The sequence below is a fragment of the Delphinus delphis genome, chromosome 5 (genome assembly GCF_949987515.2).
Source record: "Delphinus delphis chromosome 5, mDelDel1.2, whole genome shotgun sequence".
NCBI lineage: Eukaryota > Metazoa > Chordata > Mammalia > Artiodactyla > Delphinidae > Delphinus > Delphinus delphis.
This window is the reverse complement of record NC_082687.1, coordinates 25978590-25995878: the sequence shown is the minus strand read 5'-3', so window position 1 is coordinate 25995878 and position 17289 is coordinate 25978590. Positions and strand designations below refer to the sequence as shown.

Below are 17289 nucleotides of genomic sequence, written 5' to 3'. Positions count from 1 at the left end.
TTTAATTCCTTTTCCACCATCTCCTCAAGAGCTTCCCCAACAGATAGATCAAAATGAATTGATTCATTTAAAGTTTAAAATAAAACATGTTACTCCCCAAATTCCAATTCTCTTGGCAAAAAGAGGTCCCAGAATCTGTTCTTGATAGTAAAAAAGACTTAGTTACATAATGTTATTTATTTTTTCGATACATTTTATAGAAGATAGGAGAGTGTTCCATTGAATGTAAAGCCCAGTTATTTCATTTGCTTTTTCATATTTTCATTATTTTTCCCCAAGCTGTGTATCAATGAAACTTGATCTATAAAGAACAGACCAACTGATTTAATGTCAAATTTCAAAAAAAAATTGCAGATAATAGTATTATCCAATTGGTGTAGAGAGTACTTAGCTATCAACCAGGCCGCAATGATCTTTGCTATTAGTCACTATTCCATTCCATTTTAGACTTAAATGATTACCCATTGAATCATTTGGATCATTTGCCTTTAAAGAAGTTAAAAGAAAATAAACTACATAATTCTGAAACGTCATATTGAGGAAGATTAGGTATGCAGCTAAGTCAATTCGTAAAATACCTTTTTCTGATAAAATAGTCATTGTGGACCTTTAGGGGAAAAAATTAGGAAAGGAGTCATAAATGCCAATGGATTTGATTGATATGACAAGGGTCTTCAGACACAATTTGCTATTTATCCATCTAAGTATTTTGAAAGCCAATACCAAATGGATATTTCTCAACAATTTATAAACAGACCCTTCTAGTCTTACCTTTAATTTCTTCTTTAAGACCAATCCTCTTCAAATCTCTTTGTTTTGGTATATCTCTGCAACTATCATTCACTTAAAAACTTTCAGAATATATTTCTTTTTAAAATTCTGCTTTTCTCATAAAACAAACACATTTAAGCAGGCTTAAATAATGGATATAATTTCCGTTTGGTAGGCAGGAAATTTTTTTTTTACCCTTGTGATAACATCAAGAAGATGAACTTAAAATGTGATAGTTGTAGAAGTCCAGGAACACAGGAGACAAAGAACAGTTGATGAATGAAGGGGGAAATATAGGTCTTCACTCTCAACTGTTGAAGTAAATGGATAGTTGCTTTCCTGTCACGTTCCTCACAAAAATCTCGGACAAACATGCATACATGCAAGCTATCACATATTTCAAAATGCACTAAAAAGAACACCTATTTTATTTCTATCCATGATATTTCTTAATTTCTACTACTTTTACAGTATTTCTCTCTTCACTTAAAGATGTTATATTTGTAGAAAGAAAACACAAGCACACCTGTCTTTCCCCTAACTGACTCCCCTTCCTCCTAACACATTTCCTGGACGCTTAGTTAACAGCAACATATGGGAAGGAGGAGGTGTTATTTACTGAAGATAATTTTTATTCTAGATCAGAAAGTCTGGTTTGCTATATATTCAAGCCATTTAATTCATTTTCCGCTCTCCAGAAAAAGTAAGCAAGCAGAAAGTTCTCTAACTGGCTAGAACTGTATGGTTAAACGTTTTGGAGCGAGACTGAGTCATGTGGTTACTATCCGTGGTGCTGAAACCAGTACCTAGTACAGTGAGGTTGGAGACTGGCTGTTTGAAAAGACTTTCAGGAAAACTGAATCTAATAGTGGGGGGTAAAGTGGAAGAAAGGACATTCAGCCTTCACAACACAGAAATAAAATTAAACTATCAATATCACTATATATGAAATTACAATTCTTTCTTTTAAATCTCCACAACTTTCTATATTTCCTTAGATATCTATGCAATGTATCTCATTATTTCTAAAGGGACATATGGATTTTGTTCTTTCAGGTGCCTTTTATTCAGTTATAGGGAAAGAAGTCCCTCCACCCATTATCCATCCAACTTTCAGAACTCTTTTTGTTACATCTGAAAGTCAAAATCAATTTTCCAACAACATTTCATTCCAACTTGAGCCACTATAACAATTTTCATTGACTCATGGGATGTTTCCTTACCTCATCCTCAAAATAAGAAATATTCCAAGACAGTTCCATATTAGAGAGGTAACAGCTCTGGTTAGCAGAATTACCCATGGAGGATGGCCTGATTCCTCTCTCTTGTTATCCTATAATTAATATGATGCTTTCATCATTAATAATGTAAATATCTAAACCAGAGCTTTCCTGAAAAAAAAACTTCGAAAACTTAACATGTTGCCCAAATATTGTAGGAAGTCTGAAAATTATTAAAATTTGTGAGGAGGTTTTTTGAAAACTAGGATCAGAAAAAGAAAAGTCAGTGTATCAAATAGGCAAAATTTCTTTGTGTCAAACCACCAGTAGACAGACTTCCACCAACTCTGGTGTCTGGATGAGTCATAGAAAGGGGGCAAAATTTTGCTCCCTCTAACCACCCAGGATTTCTTGCAGAATGTGAGTTTCCTTAAAGGTCATAGCAATGGAGAGAGAGAGAGGGCGAGAGAAAGAGAGAGAGAGAGATGCTTTACTTCATATCCCAGTAACCTAGGTGCTTTGAGCTCTGGCTGTGGGGCACTGCTCTACAGGAGTGGTGACTGAACTGAGAACTCTGGTGGGCCATCCCCTAGGTCTCAGCCAGGGTGTCCTACTCCACCAACCAGGCCTTGACACTTGCCACACCCAGTCTCCCAGCGCTGCTGAAAACTGAACTGAGTTCCTTTCTTTTACCCATGCAATACCTCTGCTCACAGAGATGCTCTTCGCAGAATTTTGCTGATCTGGAGAAATAACTTCAAGAGAGGTATTTGGAACCAAATGTTGTGACCTCATCTGGGCAGAAAAGCAAAGCACCCTGTGAGATGAGCTCTGGCTATGAAAAGGCTATTATAGACCCTGTTCTTTTATACTTTCCTAGAGAAACACCCTCTACTAAATCCAAGCCAGACTTTGGCAACAGCCACTGCATTATAAAACGTTAAAATGTGTTTCTTCTTTTAAAAAATTCCCCCATCAAAATAATTCCCATGTAAATGATTTAAAACAACATCACATTTTAAAAGCCATTTAATTTCAATAGCATATTTTAATGAAAAAAAGCAGCATACTTTGCCAATAAAACATTAAAATCATCTCTTCAATGAAAGACAATCAAACAACACCAAAAATAACTTAATACATTACCATAGTAAATAAACCATCTATTAACAGAAACAAGAAACCAGGTCATATACAGAACTCAAGACTTCAGAGAGCCTTAAATGGAACAGCAATACAGCAAAATTTGTAAGAATATATCTATATGTGCATCATTTTGAATGAAGTATTTACAGTAGATAAGGTACCAGTCATCACGTACCTAATTTTTGTTGTTGTTGTTTCAAAAGAATTCTACCAAACAATGTGAATTTACAAGCAGTGCACTGTCTTTCTTATAGTTCAAATTTGTTTTCCTACAAACAAACCTCCAAAAGGAAAAACAGAAGGATTCTTGTAAGTGTTAAAATGTAGTCAACAGAGCAATTGAAAACTAGAAGACTGAAATACCTTGGTGAAATCTTAGAATCTGGAAGGGCAAACACCAAGTGACAAATGCACCTAAAGCTAGAAAACGATGCATCCTAGTCATGCTTCCAACTGCTTGACTTCTTCTCTTCCATTAGAGGTGTGTGTGTGTGTGTGTGTGTGTGTGTGTCTATGAGTGAGTGAGAGAGTGCCTGTGTAGCAGGGACAATGTGGGAATCCCCATTAAATATGTAACGAAGTAAACAATACTTTGGACAGTGAATCAGGTCTACACGATTAAGACATCCATTACTGAGTGTCGACTCACAAATCAGAACACTACCAGTAAAAACAAAGAAAAAGCAATCTTCATTCAAAGTGAGAATATACAAATGGGCCAAAAGGAACACAGTATAAGAGGAAAGCTGTAAAAATTCAGTAAACTCATCAAATAAAAAAATTTGTTAACTTCACTAGCCATACGTTCTCCCGTTTTTTAAGAGTAAATAAGCTTAATTAATTAGAATGTGCACAAATTAAGTTGCTAGAGAGATAAATTAATAATTTACAGAGGGTTGTTCAGCAATAATCTAATAATAGCTTTCAAGATCAGTGAACACAGCAGGCGCAACTCCTTCCTTAAGCATTAACACTTCAGAGAAGGAAGAAGGGGGTAAGAACCACAATAAAAATATATATATAATATACAGTGTAAATGCAGAAAATCTGCCATCTTTTTTTTAAAATTCAAAATACTTTAGAGATGTCTCTATCACATTAAGCATCAACTCTAGCTTAAAGTTTCAGTCCTGAATCAATTTCTATTTCTGAAAAATAGCTGCAAAGTGTACTTTTAAACTTGGAACAAGGGTGATGTCTTTAGGAATAAAAACAAATCTTACTTGCTCATTCTGGAAGCCTTTTAAAAGGCTGTCCCGTCTGCCTTCCTGCAAACAGCCGGCTCCAGACTTCCTCTGAAGAGGCCGAGGTGCCTTTTCCGGGTGGGGTGGGGTCGAAAGGGACAACTTTGCTACAACTTGACAAATCCCTTCTTTTGTTTTTCTTTCCCTTGAGAAATCGTTTCACATTCTCAACGGACGTGGGCTCAGTGACTTGCTCGTTCGCTCGCTCTCCAATCCTCGCTTTCTCCGGATTCACATTTAATGGAATTGTTTCTAGTCGCGAAAAGTGGGGGGGGGGGGGGGGAGAAAAAAAAAAGAGGCAGGAGAGAGAGGGAGGGAAAAGAGGAGATGAGGAGGGGCCTGTCCCTGGAGAGACCGTGGGTCTCCTAAATGCCCGCGGAATATTTCATTCTTTTCTGTTTCTGCCTCTGGTTGCAGAACCAGACGCGCACCACGTTCTTCTTAAGGTCCAGCTTCTCAGCGATGGCGGCGATCTTCTCGGAAGAGGGCCGCGGCTGGATGGCGAAGTAGGCTTCGAGCGAGCGCTTCTCCGGCGCCGCGATGGACGTGCGCTTGCGCTTCTTCTCCGCGCCGTTGAAGAGCTCCGGCTTGGTGAGCTTCTCGCGGTGAGACTTCTCCGCCTCTTCTAGCCACGCTTGCAGGATGGGTTTGAGCGCGATCATATTGTTGTGAGACAACGTGAGGGACTCGAACCTGCAGATGGTGCTCTGGCTGAGCGAGCCCACGCCGGGGATCTTGAGGTTGGCCAGCGCGGAGCCCACATCGGCCTGGGTCACCCCTAGCTTGATGCGTCGCTGCTTGAAGCGCTCGGCGAACGCCTCCAGGTCCCGGGGGTCGGCGTCCACGTCGCTCATGCAGCCCATGTGTGAGGGCAGCCCGTGCGCGTGGGCCATGCTGAGAGCGGCTTGGTGCATGGGGTTCATGGTAGCCATGGGCGGCGCGTGAGCTGGAGTGGACACCACGGCGCCGTCGGGGCCCGCCATGGCACCCAGCGCTAGCCCGGGACTCAGGTGCTCCAGCAATTCGCCCTCAAGCGCCTGATGAGGCTGATGGTGGTGATGGTGGTGGTGGTGGTGGTGGTGGTGCGTGCCCGCCAGCGCGGACGGGTGCGAGATGGGCACCGACGAAGAGGAGGCAGCCGACGTGCACGGGATGGTATTCATGGTGTGGTAGGTGGCGTCTGGCTTGAAGGGGCTGTGGTGGGGCGGGTGATGGTGGTGGCTCTTGCTCTGGGAGACGATGTCCACCGCCGCCAGAGCCTCGGCGCGGGCCAGCAGGCTCTCATCCAGCCCGCCGAATATATTGCTCTGAAATTGCAAGTAAAAGGCACACATCACTCTCAGCGGGGAATTGTGCGCACTCTCTCCGGAAGCTCCGGCCCAGAGCTCGACACCGCCGCCGCGCCTACAACATTCCCAGAACGTTAAAAATAAATTAAAATAATAATAATAACAATCCTGAAACTAGCAGGTGAGGAGGAGAGGAGGGAAGCCACGGAGAGAAGCCACGAGTGCACGAGGAGGAGGAAAGTGAGCCTGCAAACACAACACAACACAACACGCGCACAGGCAACATTCCAGGTCTTAAAAATTAATATGAAAGGAAAGACCCTCTGAATACATAAGAAAGGGGGGGGGAAATTGGTTGGAGGTGCGGGGTGATTTGCTGTGCAGACATGAAAAAAACATCAAGCAGATAAAGGGGGCTGTCAAAATGTGCCTTTAAGCGGTGATTATGCAGAAATACGCACCGGTGGGGTTGGAAGACATGCTCTCCGCATCGCCTCGGAGCCCCCGCCGCTGCCGCCGCTGCTGCCACTGCTGCTGGAGCTGCTGCTCCGGCCTCCACCGCCCCCGCCACTGCCGCCACCGCCGCCAGCATTGCTCGAGCTGCTAGGAGAGCTGGCGGTGGGCGCCGCGGGTGCAGAGGACCCGGGCGAGGCGCTGTGCAATGCCGAGTACTTGGGCTCCACGTGCAGGCTGCCGCCGTGCGGCATGCTGAACGCCTGCTTGCTGTTCAGGGACATCATCATCATCTTCCCGGCCTGCCCGCGCGCTTGTATGTGGCTCACGCAACTGGCCCCGGTAGCCGGGACCCTCCGCAGAAGCGCTGGGCGAGAGCCGGAGAGGGGAAGGGCGATGCGGAGTTGCGCTCACTCGCCGCCGCTCGGAGCTCGGCGCGCCTTGACCCGGCTACGCGCTCCACCGCTGGCTACGAGGTCAGTCTGCGCTGTTGCTGGGCTCCGCTTGGCGCTGGCTGCAGACCTGGGCATGCGAAACTGCCCCGCGCTTCGCGGCCGCCGAGTTATACTCCCCTCTCCCCGCGCCTGCCCCCTCACCCCCGCCTCCCTCCCTCCCTCCCTCCCTCCCGCGCGCCCCCGCCCTCCCCTGCCTGAAAGCGCAGGTTTCTCCTGCTCGGATTCTGGCGTCGCCCCTTATCCCTCTCGGCTTCCTCCAGGCTTTGGTCCTTTCTGCTCTCCCGACACCCGCCTCCCGCTCCCCCGCCGCGCCCTCCACCTCCCCTTCCTGCCCCCGCGGCGCTCTGATGCCGCCTCCCCTTCCCTGCGCCCCGCAGCTCTCACTTACAGTAGTGCCCCTGCTCAAACCCACCCCCCCCCACCCCCGGCCAGGTCTGCGCTCCAGTCGCAGGGCACTTCCTACCTAAGAGCCGGCCTCCTGCCCCTCCTGCTTCTGCCACTCCCGTCTCCGCCTCGCGGGGAAAAGAAACTACTAAATAAAGTTGCGGACCAAGGGAGCCTTGGGTGGGATTTTCCCTAGACTACAAGGAACGCCTCTTACCTAGCTGCCTCCCCGCCCCCTGCTTACCGCGAAGTTCCAGGCCTCCGCCCCCAACTCGGCCCGCCTCTCCCCGTAGCTCGGGTGACCCTGATCCCTGGCTCTCGACCACAGTGGAGAACGCGGACCCTGCCGCCGACCTGGATCCTCTGCTCTGCTCTGCGCTTCCGGCTGGTACGAACAGCGCTCGGCGCTTCTCTCTGCGCCCCCTCGGCCTGGCGGGTGCCTGGTGCCAAAGAGACCTGGGGTCCTCAGGGCTGCAGGGCTTTCTCTTACTCGGTTTCTCACAGCTCTCAGCGGATTGGACGGCGGAGGAGACTGCTCCGGTCGCCTATGCGCATGCGACTCCTCCCCCACCCCCGCCCCCGCCAGCCAGACCCCCGTGTACTCCCCCAACGCCACCACCGACAGACACTCCTCTCCACCCTCTTTTCTCTTCCTCCGGATCTTCCTCTTCCTCCTCCCTGTCTCCAGTTCAGTGTGAGTTGGGTCTTGGGAGGATCCACTGGCAAACGCTGCCACTTCATTAGCCGCAATCAAAGGAGGAAGGGGCAACTGACGGAGAGGCAGGGCCAGAGATCACAGAGCGCATGTGCTGCAGAATATTCCCCCCCCTACACACACACAATAATAAACACACACACACGCCCTCAGGGGCTGGCACAAGCCCCACTTATCTTCATTTCCACAGCCGCTCGGTGCAGAGAGCCTATTTTTAGCCAACACTTTGCTCTCACTTTTGTCCCATTGTGGACCACTTTTCTTAGAAGTGGACACACACTCTTAGTTCCATTTGTAAAAGAAGCAGACAACCTGTCCTACACACACACACGCACCGCCTTCCTCTCCTCCCCGCTCCGGTCTTCTCTCTACTTTCCTCTGTGCTGGGGCTGCTGTCACCTCCCCGGAGCGCGGGAGGAGCGGGGTACAAGCGAGGGTGGAAGGCCCTAAGACCGGGACGCTGGAGCCCGCCGGTGGCCCGACCCGGACGGGGATGGCTGGAAGCAGGTGCAGGCACACGGTGCCTGGGGAAGGCGAGCAGGTGCGAGAGCAGGCGGCAGGCCTGAGAGGCGCCGGGGCGCGCTGGGACGAAACAGAGTGGGAACGAGCGTGGCGAAGGGGGACCCTCGAGTGGTCAGCGCCTGGAAGCCCCGCGGCGGCGGCAAGTAGGGGGTCTCTCGTTCACCCACGACCCCTGCGGGGCGAGATGGCAGGTTCAAGTCGGGAGCTCAGTCCTCGGGAGTCGCCAGAGTACTAGGAAGGCTGCAGCAAACGGCGCGCGACGGGCTCTGTCCATGGTGCTTAACCCCCTTGCAACCCCGGGGCTTGCCTTCCTCCTCCCCTATGTGGAGGAAAATAATAAATAGCAGCCGAAGGGAATTCCTACCAGCCGTGTTCCTGAGCAGAAGCCCGGAGAAGCCTGGACTCGGGACTGGAGAGGGGGTGTTGACATGAATGAATGTGTCTTGTGCCGGTCGGTTCAAGTAAATGCTTAGGTGTTTAATTTCTATCTCAACAACAGCCAGGGTAATTTCAAGGAAATAAAAAAATAACATTGCACAGCTCTCCCTGTCTCAAGATTCGAGAAATAAAATAAATCAAAGTTAAAGGCTTGAGTATCATTTAATTATAGTGCGAATAGCGCTTTGAAAGAAGTAGAACAACATCTCTAAACAAATTATGACTGGGCCAGGAAGGAATTATTAGATTGAAATTTCATTTAGGCTCGGGAGACACCGCGCTTCACTGTGTAATCTGCTATGCCTCATCTGATTTGTATGCTTAATTCAGCTTGACGAATTTATTAGTTTTCATAATAGTGAAAAAATTGAGCAGTACTATGGGCTAATGCATTGTGTGGACTATAAATTGTGTGTCATCGTGGAAAGGCTGAAGTCTATAGAAATCTTTTATTAACGTCGGTATAGGGGGGAGGATTTTCGTGCAAACCTTGGAGAGGTTCACGCCAAACTCCAGTGTTGCTGGGTCTCACTGGTCCATTAACATATCGTCATACTAATTAGACTACTTCATCAGTGATATAATTTCAAACTTCAAATTATGTTCTAATTAACAAGGGTTGTCCAATCTGCTTAATCTCCAAAAGGCTTTGGATGGTCTAATTAGTATAAACTGTTGAGCATCTCTAAAGCCTAAAAAAAATCCATTAAAATATTTTCGGTATGTATTCTATCAATACTGCGTAAGAACCAAAGGGCTAAAAGTGATAGTGGAGGAGGAAAATAACTGGAAGGCAAAGGTCTGCATCTACCAGTTCCCGCAGATTATAATACTAAGTGACTCACGGGAGAAACTTTTGGGTATTACACCTCCTAAACAGTGTGTTTATGTGTTTAAATAAAGGCATAAGAATATCAAGGAGAAAAAAAACCACAAGGGGAAAAAATTCTTCTCTTTCATTAGGTGCCTAATTAGATGTAAAGTGAAAAGCAACCCTGAGGAGTTTCCCAAGCATTATTGTGGCAACAGTCAGCTGAACTTGGATTGCAAAATCAAATATTTGGGGGTGTTTTGAACCTCTCCCTCTCCCCTCCCCCTTCATTGAGCTTAATTACTTGCAATAGTTGTTTTAATGTATGTTGTCACCTGGGAGTATTGAGAAATGCATGTCGTTAATATGAATTAATCTTGATTTTAATAGCAACTGACAACTGATCTCCAAAATGCTAAACACTTGTCACCACTTCATATGGTAAATAAGGTAGTAAAATAAATTCATGAAATAAAGAGGGCACTGTTGAAATGACTGGACAAACTTTGTTTGATGTGGAATTTGGTGATTAAAACTATTTTAAGCAGGACAACTCCCAAGAGAATATTTTCCTGGTGGCTAAAATCAATATATCATTAAATTAATTCAATATAACTTTGAAAAATCTTTCAGCTACTTCTCAGTGATATCTCTAATTCCAGACAGAAAAAAGGAAGCCCTTTATTCTAATTATCAAGGTGAGATAAATTAATATGCAGTTGTAGAGCAAGTCAAGAATTTATTTCCCCATATTCACTTCCTCTTAGAAAATATACATGTTTTCAAAAAGAGGTCAGAGTTAGATTTCTCCTTTTCTCACTCAAAGTGAAAAGTGAATAGCAGTGATTGTGTTGTATTAGAGTGAAAATGCAATTCTTCTTTCATCACCACGACTTGCAATCTTGCAATCTCTTCTACCAGAATTGCCCAGAATACCAACGTCTTTGCGGTGATATCAATAAAACCCATTTCGGTTTTGTCCACAGGCAATGTTGCGAAGTGCTCCAGCAAGCGTGGAAGCTGCTCTCTGAGGAAGTAAAACTCCAGCCCCCCAGGTAGCAGAAACCAACTAAACAACCGAAAGTTGAGAATAAACCCAAGGGGTGGCAACAAATGGCCCAACATGGGAAATCTGCTTCATATAACCTCAAAATACACTTTTATGTCCCAGCACCTATCTGCGCTGGCACCTATGCACACCCTCAGATCTACCTAATAAACCGAAAACAGAGAAGTGATTTTTTTTTTTAAGTAGAGAAATGGAAAATGAATCAACTGTGTGACTACACGAGGGGCGCCTTTTCTTCTCACCAAGCCTCTTTGTTTAGCAATAGGTTCTGTCCCACCCGCTGCCAGATGTGGATAGACATGACCAGCTTCCCATCCGACGGGCGAGGAATCGCTTGAGGTTCCACCCAAGCTCCCGGGCAGTGGGGTCCCTGCAGCAGGTGCCCCCCACACCCCGAAATCGGCCCGCAGCCATCCTGAGGGGAGAAATCACTGTCTCCTCTCCTGTATCTGGGACCTAATTTAGTACTAAAATTTTAAGCAGTGCATTCATATTTTACTGGACCTAATGTGTTTTATTAAATTTTAATCCATTAAGGGCAGTGTGATTTCTCTGTATTTCAAACAGAACTGAGTTGGATTACAGGGAAGATTTCTTAAAAGAGAGATCTGACCCTATTCAGGCACCATCTCCATCTCGGGTAAAGAGGGTTTGAGGGAGAAAAGAGGGAAAGGATGGATTCTCCCCCATCCCATCTCCTCAAGGTCAATCGTCTCTGGATTCTGAATAGCGTCAGATCCTCTGAGCTCTCTCTGCACTCTGTAGCTTGGGGCAGAAGGATATGGGATGATTAAACTCCTCCATGGCCTCAGCGGTACCAAGAAAGAAAAAAAGGAGGGAATTATCCCTGAAATTGAGACCTCTGGGAGCGCCCAGAGAGCCTGGTACAGAGCGAAGGGCCAGGAAGGAGAGCTCTCCTGGGTTTCTTACGTCCTGGGGCTAAGTTCGGGGAGTATGGGTGCGTTTTGCTCAAACACCTTTCCTCTTCCGAGCACGTCCACCTCTGCTCTTGTGTTTGTCTCTAACTTTCTCTCTCCACTGGCTCCCCCGTGAGTCCCAAGTCCACCTCGCTTAGAGATTCTAGGGAGCCCCTCTTTCGCCCAACGCTGCCAGGCACCCCCTGTGGCCGAGGGCACAGCCTCGCCTCAGTGCTTTCTTGGCTAACTCTCTCTCTCACCGCCTCTCACTGCAAGCACTCAGCAAGTGTCTCCGGAAACCTCTGCATCCGGCAGTTCCCAGGCCCTCCTAGATCAAAATTCGGGCTCGCCAACTCCTGCCCTCCCATCAAGGCCTGGCAGAGCGAAGGGAGGGGCGGGGGTAAAAACAAATGGCCATTGGCGATCGGGAGGACGCACTTTGAGGGCAGGGAGAGACCTGCACCAGGACCAGGGCCCTGTAGTCGCCGAATGAGCCGAGTGGGTCTCTCTCTAGATAATTCTGGACTGAGGACAGTGGCCGGGCAGGACACAAGAGGATGAGAAGAGGCAAGGTAGAAAGGAAAGTAACGGCTCTCTCTTTCCCTGGTGGAGGGAAAGGCGCAGAGCTGAATTTCAAAAAAAGCAGACTGACTGGGAAGAAGGGACGCGGGACGCAGCCAGCCCCAGGCCCGCTGGATGTCTGCGAGGCTCCTAGACGCCTTCACGATTCCGCAGGGTAGGTTGGCTGAGGCCGAGGGTGGCGAGGAATCTGCACGCGGGGACTGCTGACTCACCCACTGGAGTCGACCAACCTTTGGAGCAAACACAACAGGCGCCGAGGAATTAACATCGGCCGGAGGGAAAGCGTGAGTGCTCCGCACTACCCAGAGCGCGGGGACGCACACACTCAGGCACGGACACAGACACGCTCACACCCGCGCATGCAGACACACAAGTGCTAACACTCACGCCCACTCACTCAGATTCACACCTGTTTCTCCCCTCCCCACCTTCCGTGGAAGGGGCTGGGGGGGAAGAGACGGAGCTCCGCGTTCTGTCCGCATGCAAGAGTCCCTGTGTTTACTTTCCCCGACGAAACTGTTATTTTTCGTCGTAGTGAATCTCCTTGGTCCGTGTGTTTCTCTTCCCAAAGTTAAGTCCAGTCACGAAATCAAACTTAAAGCATTGGAACAATCAATGAAGACTTTTGCGATCCATGGCGCCTTGCGCTTCCTGGAACTAAAATAAATGCAAGAAATCGAAACTTAATTACTTGAAAGAAATCCAGAAATCCCTCTGCATAATTTATCCAGTCATTTTTCGTAGCGTCCGTCTTCAGTGCAGTGTACGTTAACTCTATACTTTGGGCTGAGATCTGGCTTCCTTCGTTGATTCCTTGGGGGTGGCTGCACCCAACCTCAGCCAGGAATTTTGCCCTGCACTAGACTCCCCCTTCTTCCCACTCCTCAGAGCTGATCTAGTAACTTTTTTCCGAGGTCACCAACTGTAACGGTACAAGGATCCCTGGGGCTGAGTGTTGTGTGTAGTTTAAAAATAAAAAACCTCACCCGTTCTCTCTTCTTTTTGCTCACTGGGGCTGTACTTGAATTTGTGTGAGTTGCTTAATACTAGACCTGAAATCAGGAACCTTAGTAAATACAAGGCAGGAACAATTTCTCTGAAGGAACAGTGTCCCATCAAAAAGTGCCCTTCTGCTGGTGATGGAAAAATTGATTAAAAGGTGCACTTTTTTTTCTTTCTCTCCAGGGAAATTTTCTCTCTCTCTCTCTCTCTCCCTCTCTCCCCCCCCCCCACCTCTCTTTCGTCTTTATCTTCCTAAGGCACACTGCTTGAATATTTGTTCTGACTAAACTACTCTTCAAAGTATTTTTAGCTGGACCACAAAACCAGGACAGTAGTTTCTTGCTCTGATATCTGTTCCTTTCAGACTCACTCATTTTCTCCTCTCCTTTGGTTTCTAATTACTTGAGAATCTGCATATCTATAAAGTGCCAAAAGATCTTCATGTGGGAGCACTAAATAAAATAGATGCTCTTGAATTCAGCTTAAAGATACTGGCTAATATCAAATGACTTTTGTAACATGTTGTGACTCTGACGTTAAGTACTATTGGGAATTTAGAAATTTCGTGATTACTAAAGCTATGGCCAGTGGATTTGCAGAATACAATGGTCCCTGAATCTATTAGCATGGTGAGGTTGACTCCAGAAAGACAAGCTTTCTCATAGACACCTTATAGAAATCTGAAGTAATGTTATGAAAGAATGAAAAAATACACTGGGGAAGAGCTTGGAAACTGAAGTACATTTTGATTTAACTTATATTAACAGAAATGTAATGTAAAAGTGAAAGGATCTAACAAAACCATTAATAATTAAAAAATAATTACAGATAGTCTATCCTTACTATTCATAACCACTCAACACTTTAGACAAAGAAAACGGAATACTCTTAATGGGAATGAGATGTGAACAGACTGCTAATGAGAAGTTAACTAAGGACTGTGCATTTGTCAAAGGAAAGGAGTTTCCTTGTTTCCCGCCCCCCCCACACACTGTCCCCACATATTTTAATTCTCTCAGAGTTAGCTTGAATCCTCCTCTTCATATACACTGAGTGTCAGAGTTTATGCAACAGAAATCTCTTGAGCAATAACAATACAGACCTTATCGAATTGTGGAGATCAGGGACACCAGATGGCTTGTCTATTAACTAGCCTCACTGACAAATATTTATAGGTGCCTAAGAGATCCATGCTTCTGTAATAGATTTTGGGTGGACAATCCCATCCCACAAGGATTTCACAAAATAATGACCCTCCAAAGACAGCAGTTTGTTCCCTGTTCCTGTTTGTGATCACTTTTTTAAAAAAGATGAGTCATCCTTTAAGGATTCATTGTCATCCTTTTTCTTGTACTTCTCACCAGAGGTGTTACGTTCCAGTATTTTTCTTAAATGTGTGTGTATTTTTCTGTTACCTCAATTATATTTATTTTCTCTCTAGTATGTGTTTTTTAAATGTTCCAAGGCTTTAGAGCAGTTTTCTACACTTAATCATGCAGTAAACTTTTAGTCATGCACTAGAACTTTCAAAAGATGTTGGGAAGGAAGATACAGTGACTCCATTCTGATTTTCACTGCATATTCTTTTTATTTTGTTTGAGAGACACATGGGACTGCCCTAGAGGGCTCCGTTGATGTTTGGAGACACTGGGAGGAAATCAAAGCAGCCTGGCAGAAAGCAAACTTCACTGCCTCTTTTCAGAGATAAAGGGAATTCTTACAAAAGGAGAGATTTGCAGACATGCAACTGGAATTCAATGAAGTCATGGCTGAGGCATCTGCTGGGAAGCTACCAGGAAGTGGAGACCTACAGCCCATGTCAAATCTTTTAAATCTAAAGAATTTGAAGCTTCCTTCCTTCCCATCCCCAGATGAATTAGAAACAAAACAGCATGCCTTTTGTAGGAAACAGAAAAACCTAAGGAGAAATGCTAATAGATTGCCTACAAAGATTATAAATACTTCTTAGCTGTATAAATATGACCTGAGTGCATAAAGCATGATAGAGTCCGTGTAGGCATCCACTCTCAGTTTTTGTTTAAATGCAGCAGAAGGACACCGTGACAACAATGACAACAAACTCACATTTAAACATTTTATCCTTTCTTGAAATTTTACATATTGCCTATGATTTGCCTGTAAATCTCATATATACAGAAGTGAGCAAACCAATCATAGAATTATAATATTTGTACCTAAGGATGTGTTGTTGTCTCTGTTTTCCTTTCTCTCCTTTATCCTCATAAATAGATCATCAAGGTATAGTTCAGCTAACATGTGCTCTGGAAGATGTTATAACTTTGTGCCTTGACTAGTTTTTCCTGACATGCACTTAAGACATGAAATCGCTCTAGCATTATGACAAGCAAACTGTATTTGAAAGCACTAAGATCTCTCCTCTTCAAAACACAAAATCTATATACTTTGTGATGTCATGTGCTTATTACACCCCTTCTTTGCTTGTCAAAACAAGGCCAAAGAAAGCGTTGTCAACATTCTGCTTATCTGACCTATGCCTATACTCACGTTCCACTGGTTTCTCCTGGGCTCCACTGTCTAGTCTGGACCATATGACAAGTCATCTCTATAGTAACCCTGCTAGACCCCTTAATCTCTTTGCTTCCTTACCTTTCTCATAACAACCTTACCTTTCCTGTTTTCTCCACTTTTGCCAATAGGTTGCTGATTTCACTGGCGATACGAGAATAGGCTAGTTTCTCTTTAAATTATAATTTATTATATATTCATGCTATCCATCTGAGATATATATATATATATATATATATATATATCAGACATATACAGATATGTATATCTGTAATAGCTTGAAACTCAATTTCGTTCTGATGTACCTTCCTCTACAGTCTGTGAAGCTAAAAACTACATTTCCCAGACTCTCCTACAGTTCAGGTACTGGCTGTGACTGAGAGGCAGAGGTGTAGCTCAGTTATTCTCTTTTGGTGTGAACCTAAGAGGAGTGGTACTTCCTCAGAGCCAACAGTTACGTGCTGCTAAGATGGTATATTCTTGAAGTCTGGAGTTTCACCAGTGCCTTTCTTATTCTCCTCCTTCTTACCTGTGGGAGAACTCACGGCTTTCCCGGCAGACTAGTTCTGCACTGTGGCTCTGGGTGTTGTTCCAGGAAGTTCAGTGTCAGTTTGTGACTTCATTCTTTCCAAAGATGTGTAAGCACCTGCCTGTATGAAATCTCTCTTGGTTTAAAATAAAGTAGTTTCTGTTATTTGCAGCTACTCCCGGACCTATACTCCAGCCTTGACATTATTTTCTCTACTTCTCAGTATCCTTTTTACTTGCTGTTAGTTGACTCTCAATCTCACTCCCTACAGCGTCTACTGCCAACATTTTCTACCTCTGCCATCATGATTTTGAGCATAAAACCTCACCTCACAGTTTACAAATAAATTATTTTACTGCCACACATTCCCTTAAGTTTTCTACTGCCACCTGGGCATGTTTTCTGTGTTTTAACCCAGCATCTCCTTCGATTCTCCCCACCACCCACCCCCCCCCCACCCCAGTCCCCGTAAGTGTTCGCCTCCTCCTTCAAGTTAACCCTTTAATGTGCTCGTGATTTCTATCCTCTCACCACCTTCTGAACCTTGGTCTGTCAATTTATTCTTTTTCTTGCATCTTCAATTTTTCCTCTCCAGTCTCTCTCTCCTTATCCTACTAATATATTCAAGATGTTTTGGCCATAAAATTTAAATAAAACAAAAACTCTTTACATTTCTTTCCTCCAATATCTCTCTTCCTTTTGCCATCAGATTTTTGCAAATGGTAGTTGCATTTACTACCATTCATCTACTTTCATCTTATTACCACCCAATCACTTCTTAACTCTCTACTGATGATGCTGCCTCATAGGATACCAAGGGTCTTTTAGTTTACACACTCTGTGGTACTTGTTCCAAAAGCGTAGCCTTCAAACTTGGAATTTTGTGCTAGTTCTACTACTTATTGACTCCAATTCCCATTTTACCCCTCTGAAAATCGTGGATAATAATAGCATATTCTTCCCCAGAGTGTTGAGTGGATTAAACAACACGTAACATGTAAAGGGCTTAGGATATTTCCTTGTATGTGATAAGTCCTTGATAAATATTAGCTAATAATAAAATACCAATAATAGTCATTATGGAACGTGAGGGTTGGCAATTCTCTCTTTCCTGAAATGGATTGGCTTGGATCTCAGCCTATGGTCTGTAAAGGCAGGATGTACCAACCTCAACAGAATCATCCTTTAAACCAGG

At 45.1% G+C, this 17289-nt stretch overlaps 1 protein-coding gene across 1 annotated transcript; it reads right to left on the bottom strand.

The window, feature by feature from the left end:
* Window positions 1-4746: 4746 nt before the first annotated feature.
* POU4F2 (POU class 4 homeobox 2) lies at window positions 4747-6416 on the bottom strand. The gene is made up of 2 exons (XM_060011638.1): window positions 6132-6416; window positions 4747-5688 (listed from the first exon to the last, which is right to left on the bottom strand). Exons 1-2 carry the CDS (start codon window positions 6414-6416, stop codon window positions 4747-4749), a joined length of 1227 nt encoding a protein of 408 aa, XP_059867621.1.
* Window positions 6417-17289: the final 10873 nt, after the last annotated feature.

Bases quoted from the DNA above. Each gene is read 5' to 3' on its own strand.
- POU4F2 (XM_060011638.1), bottom strand. From the start codon at position 6,416: ATGATGATGATGTCCCTGAACAGCAAGCAGGCGTTCAGCATGCCGCAC. The intron at 5,689-6,131 runs GTGCGTATTTCT...TTGCAATTTCAG, and splicing joins CATGTCTTCCAACCCCACCG to AGCAATATATTCGGCGGGCT.